Consider the following 20,000-nt stretch of genomic DNA (forward strand, 5'->3'; position numbering starts at 1 on the left):
GATAGTCTACATTCACCCATTCATACACCGATGGCGGCAGGCTGCCACGCAGGGTGCCTACACACCATCGGGAGCAAGGAGGGTTAGGTGTCTTGCCCAAGGACACAGCGACAGCAGCTGGGAGGGAGCGGGGATCGAGCCGCCAACCCTTGCATCATTGGCCGACCCGCTCTACCTCCTGAGCTAAAGCCGCCCCAGTGTTAAACCTTTACCCTAGACTTAAAGCTAACACTTACGGATAATGAGGTATACAATTCCCATTGAATGCAAACACTTGAAGGAGAAAATGTAATGTTCCAGGCACTAACGTAGAAGCTACCTGTAGGTCAGGCCGAGGAGCCGTCATACATAACAGTTGCTACTAGACATAATATCTTTGAGCCAGCTTTATGTCTGAGTTTCATAATGATTGGTGACTAGGCCTGTTTTGGAACAGTTGGGCTTGTTGTGGAGAAAATGATGTAATTAATGTGTTAAACCAGTTGGGAAAATTTTATTCTGATTTGATTTGATTTGATTTGATTCGATTTGATTCAATTCGATTCAATTCAATTCAATTCAATTCAATTCAATTGATTTCAATTCAAAAAGCTTTAGTGGCACTTTGTCATGAATGTGACATGAACATGTGTTACTAAAGAGAAAATAAGGACGCAGAGTAAATGAATAAATAATAGATAACTGTAGTATTACATTATAGTCTAGTAGTCTAGTCTAGAGACATTAGTCTTGCTCGGCCAGACCCTCCTCCACAGCGCTGTGCCAGCGTCTGGCACAAACCATTATTATTGTCCGGTGGGGGGGGGGGGGGGGGGGGGCATAAACCATAATGTACAGGAGAGTCCCGTCTTTGAAATGGAAGAATCAGTGAAGAGGAAGAAAAGTCAGAAAGCTTCAGATGTTTTATTGTGTCCAAACTTGTTTCATCAAATGTAGATATTACAAGGAACAAATCTCTGCTGGTGTGATTGGTCACGTTTGAAGGTTCTAGTAATAGACATCCCACCCATGTGTGTGTGTGTGTGTGTGTGTGTGTGTGTGTGTGTGTGTGTGTGTGTGTGTGTGTGTGTGTGTGTGTGTGCGTGTGTGTGTGTTCCTCTGGCTCAAAGACTGCCAGATGTGCTACAGGGCAGATCTTATAGGCTATAGATTCTTGACTTTCTGTGCTGATGGACTGCAGCCAATTGTCAGAGGCAGAGACTCGCCGATGATGACATCATCATCATCATCATCATCATCATCATCATCATCATCATCAGCTGCTCTGAAGCCCAGCTGCCTTAAAGGGCCGGTCGTCTCATATCCGGCGTTGTAAAAGAGGAGCTGCTCTCGGTGAGTCACACAGTTTGAATAACGAGCTGCGTTAAAGGAGGTTTAGACTCTGGACTAAGAAAGTATTATAGTGTTGTGGGCCATAGCAGTGCTTTGTTACAGAGGATCTTCATCATCCTCTGTAGGCTATAGAGATGCTCACAAGTCATTTTTTGCAAGTCCAAGTCAAGTCTCAAGGATTTGAGGGACAAGTCCAAGTCAAGTCTCAAGTCTTTGAGCTCAAGTCCAAGTCCAGTCTCAAGTCTTTGAGGGGCAAGTCCAAGTCAAGCCTCAAGTCTTTGAGCTCAAGTCCAAGTCCAGTCTCAAGTCTTTGAGGGGCAAGTCCAAGTCAAGTCTCAAGTCTGTCATCACAAGTCCAAGTCAAGTCTCAAGTCTTTGAGCTCAAGTCCAAGTCAAGTCTCAAGTCTTTGAGGGACAATTCCAAGTCAAGTCTCAAGTATTTGAGCTCAAGTCCAAGTCAAGTCTCAAGTCTCTTATGGATGAGCGTTCTATCATCTGCTGCAGGCCATCCAGTCTGCTTAGAACACTGCAGCTAAAACTAAGGAATTCAAAGCATGTACTGTATTATCCTCACTCCTTATCTATTAGAATACAGTATCAGCATTGATTAGATGACATTAGTAGACATTTCCTTCATGTTAATGCACCAAAAGAAATCCAAAAAAATAAAATAAAGATTGTTCAAGTCCAAGTCAAGTCTCAAGTCTTTGAGGACGAGTCTCAAGTCAAGTCTCAAGTCACTGTGTGTGTGACTTAAGTGCCACTCAAGTCCAAGTCTCAAGTCCAAGTCCCCATCTCTGCGTAACAGCAGTGCTTTGTTAGGGAGGCTGGGACATATTATCTTCATCATCCTCTGTAGGAGATGGAAAAAGCACCCGAATCTGTTTGACTGTAATAATGTCATAGCATTACATGACACGCTGGTTTGAAATGACCACCGGGCGATATATAAATATATAAGTGCATTTTAGGTTGTGAAGGAGAAACCAGATGGTGGATGACGTTTCTACCAACGCATCCCAGCCCTAAAGGCAATATTTATGTTCCACACGCGGATGATGACACAACCCTGCACTATCAGAACGAGAGAGAGACACAAATGCAATGTCATCCTGGAAAGATAGAAACAAGAGAAACCGCTGAAACGCTGCCAGAGCAAATGGGTTTCCAGTATAAAAGTAAAAAAGGAATAAGTAGCTGCAACTTGGTCACACCCCATTGTGTACAAATACGCGGTTTTTCACTTTCAAAATACGTGCATTTAACACACAAAAGTCCAATTTCACGTGCAGTTTATTCACCTTATGTAGCCCCGCCCACTTGACCCAGTTGTGTTATGACTTCCTGTTCAAAACACCGTCTGTTTTACCTGCTCACTAGTACTGTACTGTCACAGGAAGTGTTCTGTTTTACCTGCTCACTAGTACTGTACTGTCACAGGAAGTGTTCTGTTTTACCTGCTCACTAGTACTGTACTGTCACAGGAAGTGTTCTGTTTTACCTGCTCACTAGTACTGTACTGTCACAGGAAGTGTTCTGTTTTACCTGCTCACTAGTACTGTACTGTCACAGGAAGTGTTCTGTTTTACCTGCTCACTAGTACTGTACTGTCACAGGAAGTGTTCTGTTTTACCTGCTCACTAGTACTGTACTGTCACAGGAAGTGTTCTGTTTTACCTGCTCACTAGTACTGTGCTGTCACAGGAAGTGTTCTGTTTTACCTGCTCACTAGTACTGTACTGTCACGGGAAGTGTTCTGTTTTACCTGCTCACTAGTACTGTACTGTCACAGGAAGTGTTCTGTTTTACCTGCTCACTAGTACTGTACTGTCACAGGAAGTGTTCTGTTTTACCTGCTCACTAGTACTGTACTGTCACAGGAAGTGTTCTGTTTTACCTGCTCACTAGTACTGTGCTGTCACAGGAAGAGTTCTGTTTTACCTGCTCACTAGTACTGTACTGTCACAGGAAGTGTTCTGTTTTACCTGCTCACTAGTACTGTACTGTCACAGGAAGTGTTCTGTTTTACCTGCTCACTAGTACTGTGCTGTCACAGGAAGTGTTCTGTTTTACCTGCTCACTAGTACTGTACTGTCACAGGAAGTGTTCTGTTTTACCTGCTCACTAGTACTGTACTGTCACAGGAAGTGTTCTGTTTTACCTGCTCACTAGTACTGTACTGTCACAGGAAGTGTTCTGTTTTACCTGCTCACTAGTACTGTACTGTCACAGGAATTGTTCTGTTTTACCTGCTCACTAGTACTGTACTGTCACGGGAAGTGTTCTGTTTTACCTGCTCACTAGTACTGTGCTGTCACGGGAAGTGTTCTGTTTGACCTGCTCACTAGTACTGTGCTGTCACGGGAAGTGTTCTGTTTTACCTGCTCACTAGTACTGTACTGTCACGGGAAGTGTTCTGTTTTACCTGCTCACTAGTACTGTGCTGTCACGGGAAGTGTAAACACAATAGCAAGTAACTGGCTGAGCCCTGTGTTGGAACATAAGGTGAATAGGCGGAGCGACAAACGGCTACTTCCTGGTTACAGTGCCGTCCCCCTAGCTCGGCAGTAGCCTATGTGAGACGGTGGCTACATTAACGACCAGCGCATACACTGCATGCACTTTGGACAGTCACGTTATTTGATCGTGGAAAAACACGTTATTTGTGTACGCAGATTGAAAAGATTGGGCTGAATAAATGACGCTAGGATCAGCGATTATTTTTCCACTGCCACGGCAGATCAAACAGAGCTGATCAAATAGAAAGCAAGCAATAATACTGTTACTGTGTTGCATTTGAGTGTGTTACTACTTCAAACACACAGAAGAGTGAAAGGTAACAGAGTTGCTGCTGGCTGCCAAGGCGAGAGAGAGAGAGAGAGAGAGAGAGAGAGAGAGAGAGAGAGAGAGAGAGAGAGAGAGAGAGAGAGAGAGAGAGAGAGAGAGTAGAGAGAGAGAGAGAGAGAGAGAGTAGAGAGAGAGAGAGAGAGAGAGGACTGCTTGAGGAACGTCTCATATCACTGTCCCATCCTTCAGGCACAATAGCCATACTTTCCTCCTCATACAGGATTGAGTCATCACTGGCTGTGAAACGTCTCTCTGTTCACAAAAGTTGCCTCATGTTTCGGGGACTATGGGTGCAATCTATTGCACAAATCACTCTTGGAATCCTACGAAAGAATTCCAGCACTTAATATGCACCGGCGGCAAATGTAATTCATTATTGATAACTACGGTCAACTAATGTAGAGCGGGGTAAAACTGTGATGCAGAAACGCTCCAAACATTTATGACGTCCGATATAATAAATAATATCACGGCGAGCAAAGTGGTTGTGCTGGAGTCTAAATGGCCTGCGCTGGACAAACTATCAACTATAGCAGAGCGCCCCCTTCATTTGAGATGGGTTACAGCAGCACTTCTCAATAACTGTCAATTTAACAGTAATCCATGTAAAGGGGATATACATCAGTTGTCTCGTTCATTTGAATGCAATGCTTTTGTTCGCTTTGGGATTGGTGGATGGGATTTTTTTTGCATCAAACATAATTAAACAAGTGTTAATTCAGAATAGCTGCGACCACAAAGAACCCCTAACCGCCCCACCACCACCTTTTAACCAATTGGCATGAACACAAACACACACCTTCACACACACACACACACACACACACACACACACACACACGCACGCACACACACAAACACACACACACACACACACACACACACACACACAGACACACACACACACACACACCTACACACACACACACACACACACACACACACACACACACCTACACACACACACACACACACACACCTACACCTACACACACACACACACACACACACACACACACACACACACACACACACACACACACACACACACACACACACACACTTGAACTCCATGGACCAACCAACCAACCTACCAACCCGAAAGAGTGACTTCTAGAACTGCTGGTCGCAGCTAAAAAGAAGTCTAGGAGATCCGCTCGGAGTGGTGAGATACTATATCTCTCAGGAGGAGCTGATGTGAAAGTGCTGAGGTGCACTTTTTACGAGTTTGGATCTGGTATCCTGAACACAATACAGCTGTGGAGCAGGTTCACTGTGCAGTAAGTAACCCTGCGTAAAAGCCCCCGGGGTCGAGCCCAAACCTCACGTCATACCATGTGAAAATAATGCGTTTCCGTACCTTTGAAGAAGACGAACCGACCGTCGTGCCTCTCGTAGGCGGCGTCGATGTCGCCGGGCAGGCCCCTCCAGAAGTGACCGATGGGCATGGGGTAGTTATCCAGAACCCGGTTGCGACGCACCCGCCAGAACCAGCGGCCCTGAGAGGGACAGAGAGGAGGACATGTCTGTTTGTGTGCGTCCCTTTCTTGTCCCCAGCAACCGGCCAGCGCTACAAATAACGTCTGAGCGCCTCTCTCTCTTTCTCTTCCCGTCTGTCCTCCAGGCTGGGAGCCAGCAGCCAGGAGTTAGTGCTAAACAAACGGATGGCCAAATCAGCTATGGAACAGCACCAAAAGTGCACAATATATCACCACCACAGAGTACAGATGCCCCCCTACTCTTTGAAAACATGCATGAATCGTATAGCTTTAGACATGAGAGTGAAAGATCTGTACACACACCGCTAAAGACGCGGAAAGATACAGAGATAGCTATAAAAGTTACTCCAAAGTCACTTTTCTGTCGATTCTGCGTTACCTACAGCCTCCTACCGAGGTCTGATGGTGCTGCTGTGTGGATATTGCTGCGTTGTCATTATTACGCCACCCATACTGAGCGCTACAAGACAAATAGACCACACCACGAACAATTAGCCAACAATGGGCGAAGCTAAGCGCTAGCAGGCTAATAATAGCCAGTCTTCTTCTCTGCTGGCTATATCACATGTCCTGTTATTGCAGACGCACACACACACACACACACACACACACGCATGCAGACACACACAGACACACACGCACACACACACACACAGCCACACCCACACACACACACACACACACACACACACACACACACACACGCATGCAGACACACACACACACACACTGCTCCCTGTTGCTCTGGGCTACATGATGACTCCTATAAAGAACTGTTCAAGTTTGTCCCAGTAAATGTACCCTGAGCACAGAGAAAAGATAACGCTTGTGTGCGCGTACTGCGTATATATATATATATATATATATATATATATATATATATATATATATATATATATATAGTATATATATATATATATACGCTCTGTGCGTAAAAGGCAGCAGACAGATTTACAGCAGACTCATTCATTAGCGGTGAGTCAGTAGCCCAGCTCGTCCTGGCTAATGTGATGTGGAAAGAGCTCAGAGTGGCTTCTTCCTGGCAAGCAGACGCAGGTTTGTCCTTCACACAGGCAGAACGCCGGAGCAAAGACACGGCTGGGATGAGAAGAGAGGAGCAGAGGAGGACAGAGAAGAACGGACAGGACAGAATGTGTCTATATAGGATAGGATAGGTAGACCTACAGAGTCGTGGAGGAGAGGAGAGGAGAGGAGAGGAGGAGAGGAGAGGAGATGAGGGGAGGAGAGGAGATGAGAGGAGGGGAGGAGAGGAGAGGAGGAGAGGAGAGGAGAGGAGGGGAGGAGATGAGAGGAGGGGAGGAGAGGAGTGGAGGGGAGGAGATGAGAGGAGGGGAGGAGAGGAGAGGAGAGCAGAGGAGATAAGAGGAGGAGAGGATGGGAGGGGAGGGGATGAGAGGAGGGGAGAGGAGGAGAGGAGAGGAGATGAGGGGAGGAGAGGAGAGGAGAGAGGAGGAGAGAAGAGGAGAGGAGATGAGATGAGGGGAGAGGAGGAGAGCAGAGGAGATGAGGGGAGGAGAGGAGAGGAGAGAGGAGGAGAGGGGATGATGGGAGAGGAGAGGAGAGCAGAGGAGATGAGGAGATGAGAGGAGGAGAGGAGAGGAGATGAGGGGAGGAGAATAGTAGGGATGCACCAATGTCACTTTTTTTCAGACCACCAAGTACTTGCATTTCAGTACTTGCCGATACCGAGAACCGATATGAGACGAGTACTTAATTAGGGGTCGACCAATAAGCTTAATGCATGCTTATGCTCATTGTGCTTGTTATGCTTCAGTTATTACAATCTCTAATAGTTTATATCTTCATGCAGCCCTGGCGCTTTCGACGAGGGGTTTGACGGACAGACATCTGTCCGTTCAATAATTCTGTCCATTTTCTGACGGATCAGTGTGGCCAAGGCTTAAGTGTTGAGAAACACAGCAGAGCACATCTCAGTGTCTTGACACTGACAGGCTGTCTTAATGTGAAGGAGCAGCAGCATGACCAACACAAAGGAGCAATGACCCCAGCAGAATGACAAGCCCTGTCTCCTTCTAATGGACAGGACTCAGTGTGAGAGAGTGTGGTGCTGGTCTGACAGAGAATACAGTAAGGTCTGTGTTACCTGTGAAGAGTAACGATCCACCATTTAGCAGAACTAAACTTAGGCCATGTCTACATTAGGCCGTGTTTTAGGGATCTGCACTTCGTTTGCATCTATTGTCCACATGACCTCTATTGTTTTGAGCGTCAAACACCAAGACTCCGGTCTCCGGCGGTCGAGCCCGTCTTCGTCATCAAAATCCGGGTTGGGATGTGAATGTGGACATGTGGAGAGCGGCATTTTAAAACGATGCAAGTAACCTACTTGTACAGCAGGTGGCGGTAAGCACCTTGAATGTGTCAGCGACCCGCCTATAAACCGAAGAAGAAGAAGAAGAAGAAAGTGTGGCGCACTTTTGGTGCGAGTTGAGAGAAGAAGTGCCATTTTGACTGTTGCGCTGTTTCAACATGGATAACCATATTCTGACCTTGTTATTTCTGATTCAAAGCATTATGGTGGCACCGCGTCTTCGTCTTCTTCATCTTGGCCATAGGCGTAGTTGCTGCCCTCTCGATGTGGACTCCAGTACTACACATTGAGGCACGTGCATGCCCAGTGTACATGACAGGTCATGTAGCATGCGTCTCGCAGGAGCTATTATGAACGGAGCCTGCTCTAGTGTAGACTAGGAAGGCTTTAACTGCGGCCTTCTTGCAAACGCTGTAATGAAGATGTAGCCTATAACAACATAGCTGTTCAAATGTTATCATCTTAAAAAGTTACTGTGCCAAATTCGCCAAGGATGCTTTTTTTTACAGGTATTTCACGTTTGGTGTTCATTTCGAACCCTGTATAGCTGTGTGAAAACTTAAATTAAAATGAAATCTGTTCTTGTTTCTTTATTGTTTGTTCCACATAATACTCAGTTCTAAACAGAAAACAGCATCAAGAAAATATACCAGTGTATATACTGTATATATTCTTCTTAGCAGGTAATTTTTCTTAGTTTACGTGCGCTTGGCAGGTAAGCCAAAAGTTTATTTCAGACACTGATGAACAGCGTCCAGACCTACTTCAGCAGCGCAGATGAAACCCAAGAAGGTGGATATGAGCAGCTGAGCGTGTGCAGGCCATGTCCAGGCAGCTGCAAGCCAAGTCTGGCCACTACTGGTCAGTGTCAGACACACTTACAGCCTAAGGCAGGAGATATTCACGGTATGAGCGTGGCGGGTTTGGAGGGACAGCGCTCTTTCCTAGAATAGACCTCGGAAATAGCGTTGTCATGATACCGGAGTTTTGAATTTGGGTCGATTGCGTGTCCGTATCTGTCCACTCTGCAAGCAAAATTCTTCTATGTTTGGTTCCTGGCACTAGTTAGGTGGACAGGTTTAGGTGGGCAGGTTTAGGTGAACAGGTTTAGGTGGACATGTTTAGCTGGACAGGTGGAGCAGTGGTGGCCCAATGGTTAGAGAAGCGAGCTTGTGACCGTAAGGTCGTCGGTTCAATCCCCGGGACCAGCAGGATAAATCTGGGTGGGGAAAGTGAAAAGGCAGCGCTTGCCCCTCCCTCATTACCACCACTGAGGTGCCCTTGAGCAAGGCCCTTAACCCCAACCGCTCCAGTGGAGCTGCTCAGTGGCCAAAAGATCAGACTGTGGTTGTACTGGTCAGCTTCCAGGTATGAATGTGTGTGTGAATGTGAACAGGACGTCCCTGAAAAAGAGAGCATTGCTCTCAGTGAGACTCCCCCTGTAGAAATAAAGTTAAACATGTTTAGGTGGACATGTTTAGGTGGGCAGGTTGAGGGGGACAGGTTTAGGTGGACTGGAATCCCGTTCAGGATGTGTTGGACTGTGTGACTCTGGGTGCTGCGGTCCCACAGAGCCAGGCTGATGCTTTTTCTATTTCAGTCCAGGGATGGAATGAAGACATTTTTAGTGCAAGACCACTTTGGCCTTTGATGAGTACAGATTTATTAGGGCATCACAGCCTAACTGTAGGGTACCAAGGCCAAACGCAACAGCGCAATGAGTCAAATCCTCTGGATAGTTCATTTTTAGACGTGGCATTACAGCCACACTCCGGGGCATCCACGGCACTGGCCGTTTGGCCGTGCTGTCATCCCAGCCAATTCCAGCCCTGTCAGTCTCTCATTTTCCTCTTTTTAACTATTCCAATCAGCACGTCTTGGCCCTGTGGAGGTGACACTCAGATTGAATTTGAGCTTGCAGAACTCATTTGGTGAAAGCATTAAACGTCCATAAAACAACAGTCCAGCCAAAGTCAAGGTGCTCTTAGTCTAAAGCCTGGATGTTCTCGCTCCCAACACTCTTCTCCTATCTACACACCACTTCACTATCCAATGCTGCCAACACTGGACACCTCCTCTGACCTGTCCCACTCAAACACAGTATTGACAGTCATGATGGACCAGCACTATGTATGGGACACCTCCTCTGACCTGTCCCACTCAAACACAGTATTGACACTAAGTCATGATGGACCAGCGCTATGTAGGGGACACCTCCTCTGACCTGTCCCACTCAAACACAGTATTGACACTAAGTCATGATGGACCAGCACTATGTAGGGGACACCACCTCTGACCTGTCCCACTCAAACACAGTATTGACAGTCATGATGGACCAGCACTATGTAGGGGACACCTCCTCTGACCTGTCCCACCCAAACACAGTATTGACAGTCATGATGGACCAGCACTATGTAGGGGACACCTCCTCTGACCTGTCCCACCCAAACACAGTATTGACAGTCATGATGGACCAGCACTATGTATGGGACACCTCCTCTGACCTGTCCCACCCAAACACAGTATTGACAATCATGATGGACCAGCACTATGTAGGGGACACCTCCTCTGACCTGTCCCACCCAAACACAGTATTGACAGTCATGATGGACCAGCACTATGTAGGGGACACCTCCTCTGACCTGTCCCACCCAAACACAGTATTGACAGTCATGATGGACCAGCACTATGTAGGGGACACCTCCTCTGACCTGTCCCACTCAAACACAGTATTGACAATCATGATGGACCAGCACTATGTATGGGACACCTCCTCTGACCTGTCCCACCCAAACACAGTATTGACAGTCATGATGGACCAGCACTATGTATGGGACACCTCCTCTGACCTGTCCCACCCAAACACAGTATTGACAGTCATGATGGACCAGCACTATGTAGGGGACACCTCCTCTGACCTGTCCCACTCAAACACAGTATTGACAGTCATGATGGACCAGCGCTATGTAGGGGACACCTCCTCTGACCTGTCCCACTCAAACACAATATTGACAGTCATGATGGACCAGCGCTATGTAGGGGACACCTCCTCTGACATGTCCCACTCAAACACAGTATTGACAGTCATGATGGACCAGCGCTATGTATGGGACACCTCCTCTGACCTGTCCCACTCAAACACAATATTGACAGTCATGATGGACCAGCGCTATGTAGGGGACACCTTCTCTGACCTGTCCCACTCAAACACAGTATTGACAGTCATGATGGACCAGCACTATGTATAGGCTGTCATAGCTCAAATCCTGCAGTGGGACTAAGGCACTGGAGTCCTGTTTGCCAATGGTATTTAAGGGAAGTCAGGATTTGGCTGCCACTTCCCTCACACCCCCAGGATCTGTGAAATGACTACGAGCAGATGTGGGACAACATCCAAGGGACCATATGGTGGGTGGCGTACGAGTAAAATATCTTATTATCCCTAAAAGCCAAAACCCAGCTGATGGCTAACTGCAGCCAAGAGCCAGGCCATATGACCAGTTGGTGTAGTAGCGGACATTTGTTTTCTCCCCCCCCCGCCCCCAGAACATTCTCTTAAAGGTACAAGCGGTTAATAGCTAACTGCTGCTTTGGGCTATATGAATGGGTTTGTGTGGGTCCAAAGGCTCTTAAAGGCGCACACCTGACCGCACACTGCCCCTTTAACCGCGTTCCGTCCCATAAAAGGCAGCGGGTCTGTCATTTTACACACGACATTACCTTAAAAGACATTACCATAAAGCCAGTGGGTCTGTCATTTTACACACAACATTACCTTAAAAGACATTACCATAAAGCCAGCGGGCCTGTCTTTTTACAATCACTGAGGACCTGATTGAAAGCAGGCGCTTGGTCGCCCGTGCATGGTGTGCCCATAAGGCTCTACAGGTCCTCCAGGAGAGAGTGGCAACTTACCGGATTCTTTTAGATTTGATATATTGACACAGTTAGCGTGTCAGGACAGCTGCGCGGCTGGAGGTCTCGTGAATTTCCATGCAACCACACGTACAGTAACAGTACGTCTACCACTTTATACCACTTTAACCATGGGAATAACCCCGGTTGGCCCTCGGCCTAAATGGCAAACCCTTTCACTTTGAAGGTGAACATCTCTTTTATGTTCTTCACTTAGGTGAAGCCAGCTAGCAGGCTCATAAAACACTAATTTGTTCCAGGATGACCAAGCCAAGCATATCTTTCGAAAGCCCGCTTACCTTGAACACAAACATCTCTCCTCGGAGCATGGTGACCGAGTCAAAGTTGCCTTCACAGATGTTGGGTCCGTAGTGGTCCGGTCTGTCAGTGGTCCTCGGTCGGTCGGGGTTGCGAGGGGGTGTCTGGGGGGGGCGGGGCTCCGGGGGGCGGGGCTCCGGGCGACGAGGCGTCACCGTGGGCAGAGCCTGGGTGGGACCACTGTCTGGCTGCCCTGCAGGGAGACATAAACAGGCTGGGTGAAACTAGGTCTTTCCTGAATTCGATACAATTCTGATAGACATGGTCCCGATTCGATTTCCGATTCGATACGGTTTGATTCGATATCAATATTTCAGTTACAATACGAATTTTGGTGGGATATGAAATAAGAGCTAATGTTGTAAATTGTACAAGGAACCCTCTAACCTGGTGCATTATTAAACATATTCATGTTTACAGATGTTTACAAGATCTTGTTGAGCTAAGAACCAAACCACGCGAGTCTAACGGGATTAAAACTTCAAGCATCCAGGGAAAAGGCAGTATATTAAAAGGTCGATATTGGGATTTATTCACCGATATCGGTTCCTTCAAATGAAGATGGATTCAATATCGATATATATTAATTGTCGTAACCCAGCCATAGTTGTGCGACATTTACCAGAGTGGACATAATGGCACTAAACCCATCAATTCAGATTCAGATTTGTCTTGTCTTCCAGTCTCGCTGCTTCGGCCAATGTCATAACTGAGCCTCTTAATTGGCTGTCCTGTGATGGTGATAGAACTTGGACTGCGTGCTCCAAGAAGATCCTGCCAAGAACGCCTCAAACCTACCGTAGATCTGCTGTACGCCCCGCAGGTCGTCTTCAGGCAGCTGGAAGTCATCGGTCTCCATCCACTGGTAGAAAGGAGCCATGATGGCCAGGGGGTTGTTGGAATGCTCTAAGCCCAGGGCGTGGCCCAGCTCATGGATTGCTACCAGGAAGAGGTCATTACCTGGACAGGTAGGGTGGATGGAGGTGGGGGAAGGGAGATAAGAGAGAGGGAGGGATGTCACAGAGATGCAGCATATTCCGTACGCGGCCATAACCGATCGAATCATAGCGTGTGGCAGGCATGACGTCCCTTCCCTAGTGGGCACATGCATTCATACATACTGTACATACGTGCCAAAACCACAGGATTGTACGATTGTAGTCCTGTGTCAGCAGAAAGACCCCCATTAAATCTATATGAAGTCAATGTAGAAGAATGTGTCTGTTCAGTGTTTTCTCCCAATTACGGCGTCGATGAAGATCTCCACAGATCTGACGCATAAATCACAGACAGGCACGCTAACGATCGCTGATATGAATCAGCATACACTTCCAGCCAATCAAGGGCTGCCGTTGTCTGATGCTGCGACAACAATTATAACATCGGCACGCCAAACCGCAGAGAGTTTCGCACAGCTGTGTGACACACTGACCGCCGTGTCAACTTCCTCTGTCGACAAAAGACTCTTTTTCAAACTTTTTCTTTTCTTTTCATGAGAAAAGTGAAAACGAAGAAAAAAAAACCCGATTTAGATTCGACTGACCTACAACGCCTATAGGTCGTCTCTGAAGTGGAGCCAGCCCACAGCTGGGTACTTCCCCCCTCGGTCAATACCTCTTTGTTTCCTGAATCTGGTCTGGCTGAACTCTGAACCCGCCCGCCATTTTGTCTGACCTCGGGGGCCGAGGCCGATTGGCCAGATCTGTGCCAGTGACATCATCCTGTTGAGGCATGGGGCAAGGTGATGTCACTGGTGTGCATGCAAGGGGGGAGGGGGGATGCTCCAGAATGATGCCTGTCATTGAACACACACACACACACACACACACACACACACACACACACACACACACAAACAAACACTTCATTCCCCCCCCCCCCCCCCCCCCCTTCCCCGTATATAATTTTAGGTCACATGAAAGTCCTGTCGGCCTGCTAAGCTGCGGCAAAAGCTCGGGGAGGGCGAGCGAGCATTCAGCGGAGGGCAAGAAAGAGAGCGAGAGACGGTGAGGGGTTGAAAAAAGAACGAGAGAGCGCGGACGACAGAGAAAGAGGGCTTTGTGAGGTAACCGAGACGACCATTCACTCTGACTGAAAAAAAAGATTACCGAGCAAAACTTCAAACGTAACTCTGACTACCCTGTACACACACACACACACACACACACACACACACACACACACACACACACACACACACACACACACACACACACACACACACACCATTTTGTCATTCAAGACCTATCCTCCCTCTGTGCAGCTTGGTTAGCTCGTTTAGCACGAGACTCACAGCTCGCTCGTTAGCGGCGGAGGGGAATCCCGGCTGAAGGAAAGGCACACTGACGCATTCTCAGCGCCCTAACGACCCGGACGCACTCTGCCAATTTGTTCCATCTTTTAACCACTGAGTTACTCACGTTAAGTCTCATAGTCCACAAAGGACTAATAAACGCTTAGACCTTTTCTGCCGCTCTTGGCCCGCGGTATTTCAGCTGTTGAGACGTCTGTGTCAGGGGGTTTTCCGGGCATAAAAGGTGTTTTTGTGAGGCCAATAGAACATCTGTTTCAGAAAAAAAGGTTTACAAGAAAAGCTTGATTCACATGCAAATGTTATCCACTGACAAACGCAACTGAGGTCATGGAAGCCGCGCACACAAAAGCACTTTTGATCTGGGAGTGGATGAAAGGTGTGGTTTTAACGTGTGCTGTTGTTGTCGTCTCGTTACTTCTTTATGTGATGCTATATCGATCCCGCCGGGAAGAAATCTGCTTTCACTCGCCTTCGTCGACAGGGAGATCGGAGCCAGCTACACAGGCTACAGCGCCCCCCGGAGGTGACGGGGGTAATCGACTCATTATATGATTTTAATGCATTTCGCGGAGGCAACCAGGTTAGGACGTGGAGGTTATTTGCCTCCACGTCGTGCATTTAAATCGTATAATGCACACCTAGTCATAGATTATCCCTTACTTAACGCACACCTACAGTAGTCATAGATTATCCCTTACTTAACGCACACCTAGTCATAGATTATCCCTTACTTAACGCACACCTCGGAGTTGATTATCAGGGGGGGCAAACTCAATTTCATCCCGGCCAGGCCACACCATGGTATGGTTGCCCTCAAAGGGCCGGTTGTAAATCAAACACTATAAATGTAACGAGCATACGTGTGTTATTTTATTTCATAATCGACTCTGATTCAATTATTATTGTTTTTTAGTAATAACTTAATATTTAATAACTAGCTGTGAAAGCAGAATTGTAGGGAAAACAATGTCAAACAGACAACTAGTAGCCTACAACTACTATTACTACTAATTTAACCATAGATATTTTCAGCCCTATTGCGAAGAAATTGTATTCTTTGCTAGCTCTCGCGGGCCACATAAAATGAGGTGCCGGGCCAGATGTGGCCCCCGAGGCTTGAGTTTGACACGTGCAAATAATCGGCGAGCTGGCTGGCGATCGCTTGACCAGGTGACCTGTCAATCACTAGGGAAACAACCCTTATATTATAACATGGGGCGACTGTAGCTCAGGAGGTAGAGTGGGTCGTCCATTAATCGCTTTGGATAAAAGAGGTTGGTGGTTCGATCCCCGTCTCCTCCAGTCTGCATGTCAAAGTGTCCTTGGGCAAGATACTGAACCCCAAATTGCTCCTGATGGTGTAACAGCACCCTGCGTGGTAGCTTGCCACCGCCATTGGTGTATGAATGTCTGTATGAATGGGTGAATGTACCTACTGATTGTAAAGCGCTTTGGATAAAAGCGCTATATAAAATGCAGGCAAAAACATTTGCAGGCAATTTACATGGAGCAGAGCAAAAATTGACAACTTTCGGCAACAGTGTAGTGTGGGTATTCCATTGCAGTGTGGGACTTGTGTGGAGGACACATCTGTATGTGATGGTGGACTAAGGTGGACAGATGTGTCTCCAGTCAGACAGCGTTGCAATTTGGTTACTTAGGTCTTGTGTTGTAGCACGGACGGTGCAACAATGGCAGCAGTCTACTGAGCTCTCCGAGTGGAACACACTCCCACTTACTGAGGCATTCCACCGTCGCTGTGATGTGTCCTGCTACACCTCCCACACACAGCAGATCACACACACACACACACACACACACACCCTCACACACACATACAACCATCTCTGTACACATGTATACATTTGTGCGCACAAGCACTGTGTAGATAAGCAGTGACCACGTGCTTACTCCCCACTTTAACACACAGGGTGAATGGGTGGACTAGTAGGATAAAGGGACTGAGGACACATGGCCTGATTCTGTGTGAACGCAGCCTTAGTGCATAAAAACACAGACACCGGCAACAGGCCTCAAAAGCTTTCCTAACAGAATGTCCTTTTCTGTGAATGAGTAAATAGCTCCACCTCTGTGCTTTGGCACGTCACCGACTTCTCTGTTGTGTTTTATGTGTTTTTAATTCTGTCTCCTCTGTAGCACTTTGAGGCTGCTTTCAATGACACAAGAACACCATCCACCATCCAAATCAGTTGAATGGATTTGTTGACGTCATGCCAAAGGCCTCCCATCAAACTGACAGCACCTATGGGCCCTATCTTCTGCCCAGTGCACGGGCACGGGCAAGTGTTATCTTTGCTACTTTCTAGCACTCAACAGTTTTTCTTTTAATTAGCACTGGGTCAGTACCTCAAAGGACATGTTTCAGCAACCCAGTGCTAATTAACCCATTGATACCTGATGCAGCATTTGCGTGTGTATCCCTTTAAGACTTAAAGGAGAATTTCGTTTTCTTTAACCTGCAGCCCTCTCCTCACATTAATTATGATCTGACGACTCACCCAGTGTTCTCCGCAGCGTTTTTGTCCGTCCTAGGCATTGTTTTGAGATCAATAGTGTCCAAGCCAGTCCTAGAATGGAGCTCCGTGGGGGCCAAGTGGCAGCATGCTTTTCCTCCATCTAAATAGACAGTTTTATTCCCGTTTTCGACGCATATCATCATAAACTGTTCCCTAAGGAACGATCAGACTGCAATTCTCCCCCGGGCTCTTTTCACCGGTAGTTACAGGCATCCCATTTTCGCCTGTCGGGTCAGTGAGACACAACTCTCGTCAGGAAAGTCTCGCGGGACTTGACGAGAGTTTTGATCTCAAAACAACGCCTAGGACGGACAAAAACGCTGCGGAGAACACTGGGTGAGTCGTCAGATCATAATTAATGTGAGGAGAGGGCTGCAGGTTAAAAAAAAAAACGAAATTCTCCTTTAAAGGGATACACACACAAATGAGGGATATACACGCAAATGCTGCCTCAGGTATCAATGGGTTAAACTGGGCCTAAGATTCGGCCCGAATCGTCTCTCACCTTGTAGGTTCTGGTTGCCGATGGTCCAGGGCTCATCCGAGTCAAAGTGTGTGTCCCCGCCCATCCCGGGCCCGGGGAAGTAGGCGTGGGCCAGGAAGCCGCCCTCCCCGTCAAACGGAGAGCTGTCGCCGTGGAAACCCGAGGCGAAGAAGATCATGATGTCGGGCTCCTTGCGCCGGCCGTATTTGATCTCCTGGTAGGGGATCTCGTCAAAGGTCAGCGGGGTGACCTTCCCCCACACTTTGAAAGCCCGCCGGATGGCCTCGTAGGAGTTGTACTCTCCGATCTTAGGAGTGTAGTTCTGGATACTAGGGGGGACAAGGAAAGGATGTTTTTTCCCCCCCCTCTGAATATTATCAGCAATGTAAGGCTTTTGTCTAGTTTGAGCAAGCAAAAATGATACCTCAGGTTCAAGTCAGTTCGGATTTTTGTAGGCAACATGTAAATGACATGGTGATGTGCATTTTGGAAACAACATATTATCAACAGAAAAGCTTCTTTATTCAGTGGCCACCTGGAACTACTTCAGATCAGTGTCGGAATTTATTTCCAAGATTTCAATAATTTTCTTTTCATTCAATTAATTTAATTTCCATTTCCGTCTCTAACACACACTCAGCACCTGCAAGCTGGCTGCCAAAAAAAGACGAAGAAGAACACACTCACACAAACAGCGCTGTTGTTCACACAATGTTATGCACTAATTACTCTTTTTTTAAGTGCCCCCAAAATGCTGTAAATGCCTCCAGTTTTTACACAGCGGGGGCAAAAGCTGCCCACATTTTTATTTTATTTTTTAATTTCCGACACTGCTTCAAATCACATGTTGATTTGCTGCCAGTTGCATATCTATAGTGATGTTATCCCATCAACAGAGCACCTTGTTCTTACCTGTAGGTGAGTTTAAGTTTAAGTTAAGTAAAGTAAAGTTAAGTTAAGTTAAGTTTTTTAAGCATCTTGTTCTTACCTGTAGGTGAGGTCAAGTTTAAGTTAAGTTAAGTTTTTTAAGCATCTTGTTCTTACCTGTGAGGTTAAGTTTAAGTTAAGTTAAGTTTTTTAAGCATCTTGTTCTTACCTGTAGGTGAGGTTAAGTTTAAGTTAAGTTAAGTTTTTTAAGCATCTTGTTCTTACCTGTAGGTGAGGTTAAGTTTAAGTTAAGTTAAGTTAAGTTTTTTAAGCATCTTGTTCTTACCTGTAGGTGAGGTTAAGTTTAAGTTAAATTAAGTTAAGTTGTTTAAGCATCTTGTTCTTACCTGTAGGTGAGGTTAAGTTTAAGTTAAGTTAAGTTAAGTTTTTTAAGCATCTTGTTCTTACCTGTAGGTGAGGTTAAGTTTAAGTTAAATTAAGTTAAGTTGTTTAAGCATCTTGTTCTTACCTGTAGGTGAGGTTAAGTTTAAGTTAAGTTAAGTTTTTTAAGCATCTTGTTCTTACCTGTAGGTGAGGTTAAGTTTACGTTAAGTTAAGTTTTTTAAGCATCTTGTTCTTACCTGTAGGTGAGGTTAAGTTTAAGTTAAGTTAAGTTAAGTTAAGTTAGGTTAAGTTAAGTTAAGTTTTTTAAGCATCTTGTTCTTACCTGTAGGTGAGGTTAGGTTTAAGTTAAGTTAAGTTAAGTTAAGTTAAGTTAAGTTTTTTAAGCATCTTGTTCTTACCTGTAGGTGAGGTTAGGTTTAAGTTAAGTTAAGTTAAGTTAAGTTAAGTTAAGTTAAGTTAAGTTAAGTTTTTTAAGCATCTTGTTCTTACCTGTAGGTGAGGTGGCTCTTGTTCCATTTATGGCCGGTGAGCGCGTAGCGTTTCCTCCGCACGTTGGTTCTCATCTGACCTCCAAACTTGTCTGGAACGCCACAGCGCGGTCGCTTCATGGCTCTGTGGTGGGGTGAGGAGAGAGAGACACGGGAGATGAAGTAAAAGAACTTAAGACCGTGGTTTTCTTCTGCTGATGTTTGTGCATTTCATTTGATTGTGATACCTCCAGGTCAACTGGACTGAACATGTCCTTTTCCACAGCGTCATATTGACACCGAGCTGCCTGAGGTGCCGTGTCCACAGGAAGCATGTTATGAGCCGCCATGCACCTGCCAGAGCCTTTCTGCAATTTATTCTCTAGGGCGTTGGTTCCAAAACTGTGGTCCACGGACCACAGTGCCTTGCTAAATGCCTTGCTAAATGGCAATTACTGAGGGAGGAGAAAGCATTCTCTTCTCTCATTTGTGATTTGAACCGGCAGCCTTTCAGTCACAAACCCACTTCTCTCCCCTCTGGGTTACTACTACCTGCTGTCAACAACCATCTCAGTAGGATTGCAAAGGTCAGTTCAATGTAAGCCTTCAACTCAGCATGTCTTAAAGCTAGGGACTAGGAGGTAAGTTCCTCTGTTTTCATG

At 46.5% G+C, this 20,000-nt stretch overlaps 1 protein-coding gene across 1 annotated transcript in view; it reads right to left on the reverse strand.

Moving 5' to 3' along the window:
• The window catches only part of LOC310791212 (matrix metalloproteinase-15-like), a gene marked incomplete at both ends in the record, with an annotated part of 28,267 nt that overhangs the window by 8,001 nt on the left and 266 nt on the right, over positions 1–20,000 (reverse strand). The window contains 5 exons of the mRNA XM_083652892.1: positions 5,540–5,678; positions 12,246–12,457; positions 13,063–13,224; positions 17,621–17,928; positions 19,361–19,483. Of these exons, the coding sequence (XP_083509018.1) occupies positions 5,540–5,678; positions 12,246–12,457; positions 13,063–13,224; positions 17,621–17,928; positions 19,361–19,483 (944 nt within the window). The remainder of the gene's footprint in view (positions 1–5,539; positions 5,679–12,245; positions 12,458–13,062; positions 13,225–17,620; positions 17,929–19,360; positions 19,484–20,000) is intronic.

Source organism: Poromitra crassiceps (assembly GCF_964638095.1).
Source record: "Poromitra crassiceps genome assembly, chromosome: 16".
NCBI classification, from domain to species: domain Eukaryota; kingdom Metazoa; phylum Chordata; class Actinopteri; order Beryciformes; family Melamphaidae; genus Poromitra; species Poromitra crassiceps.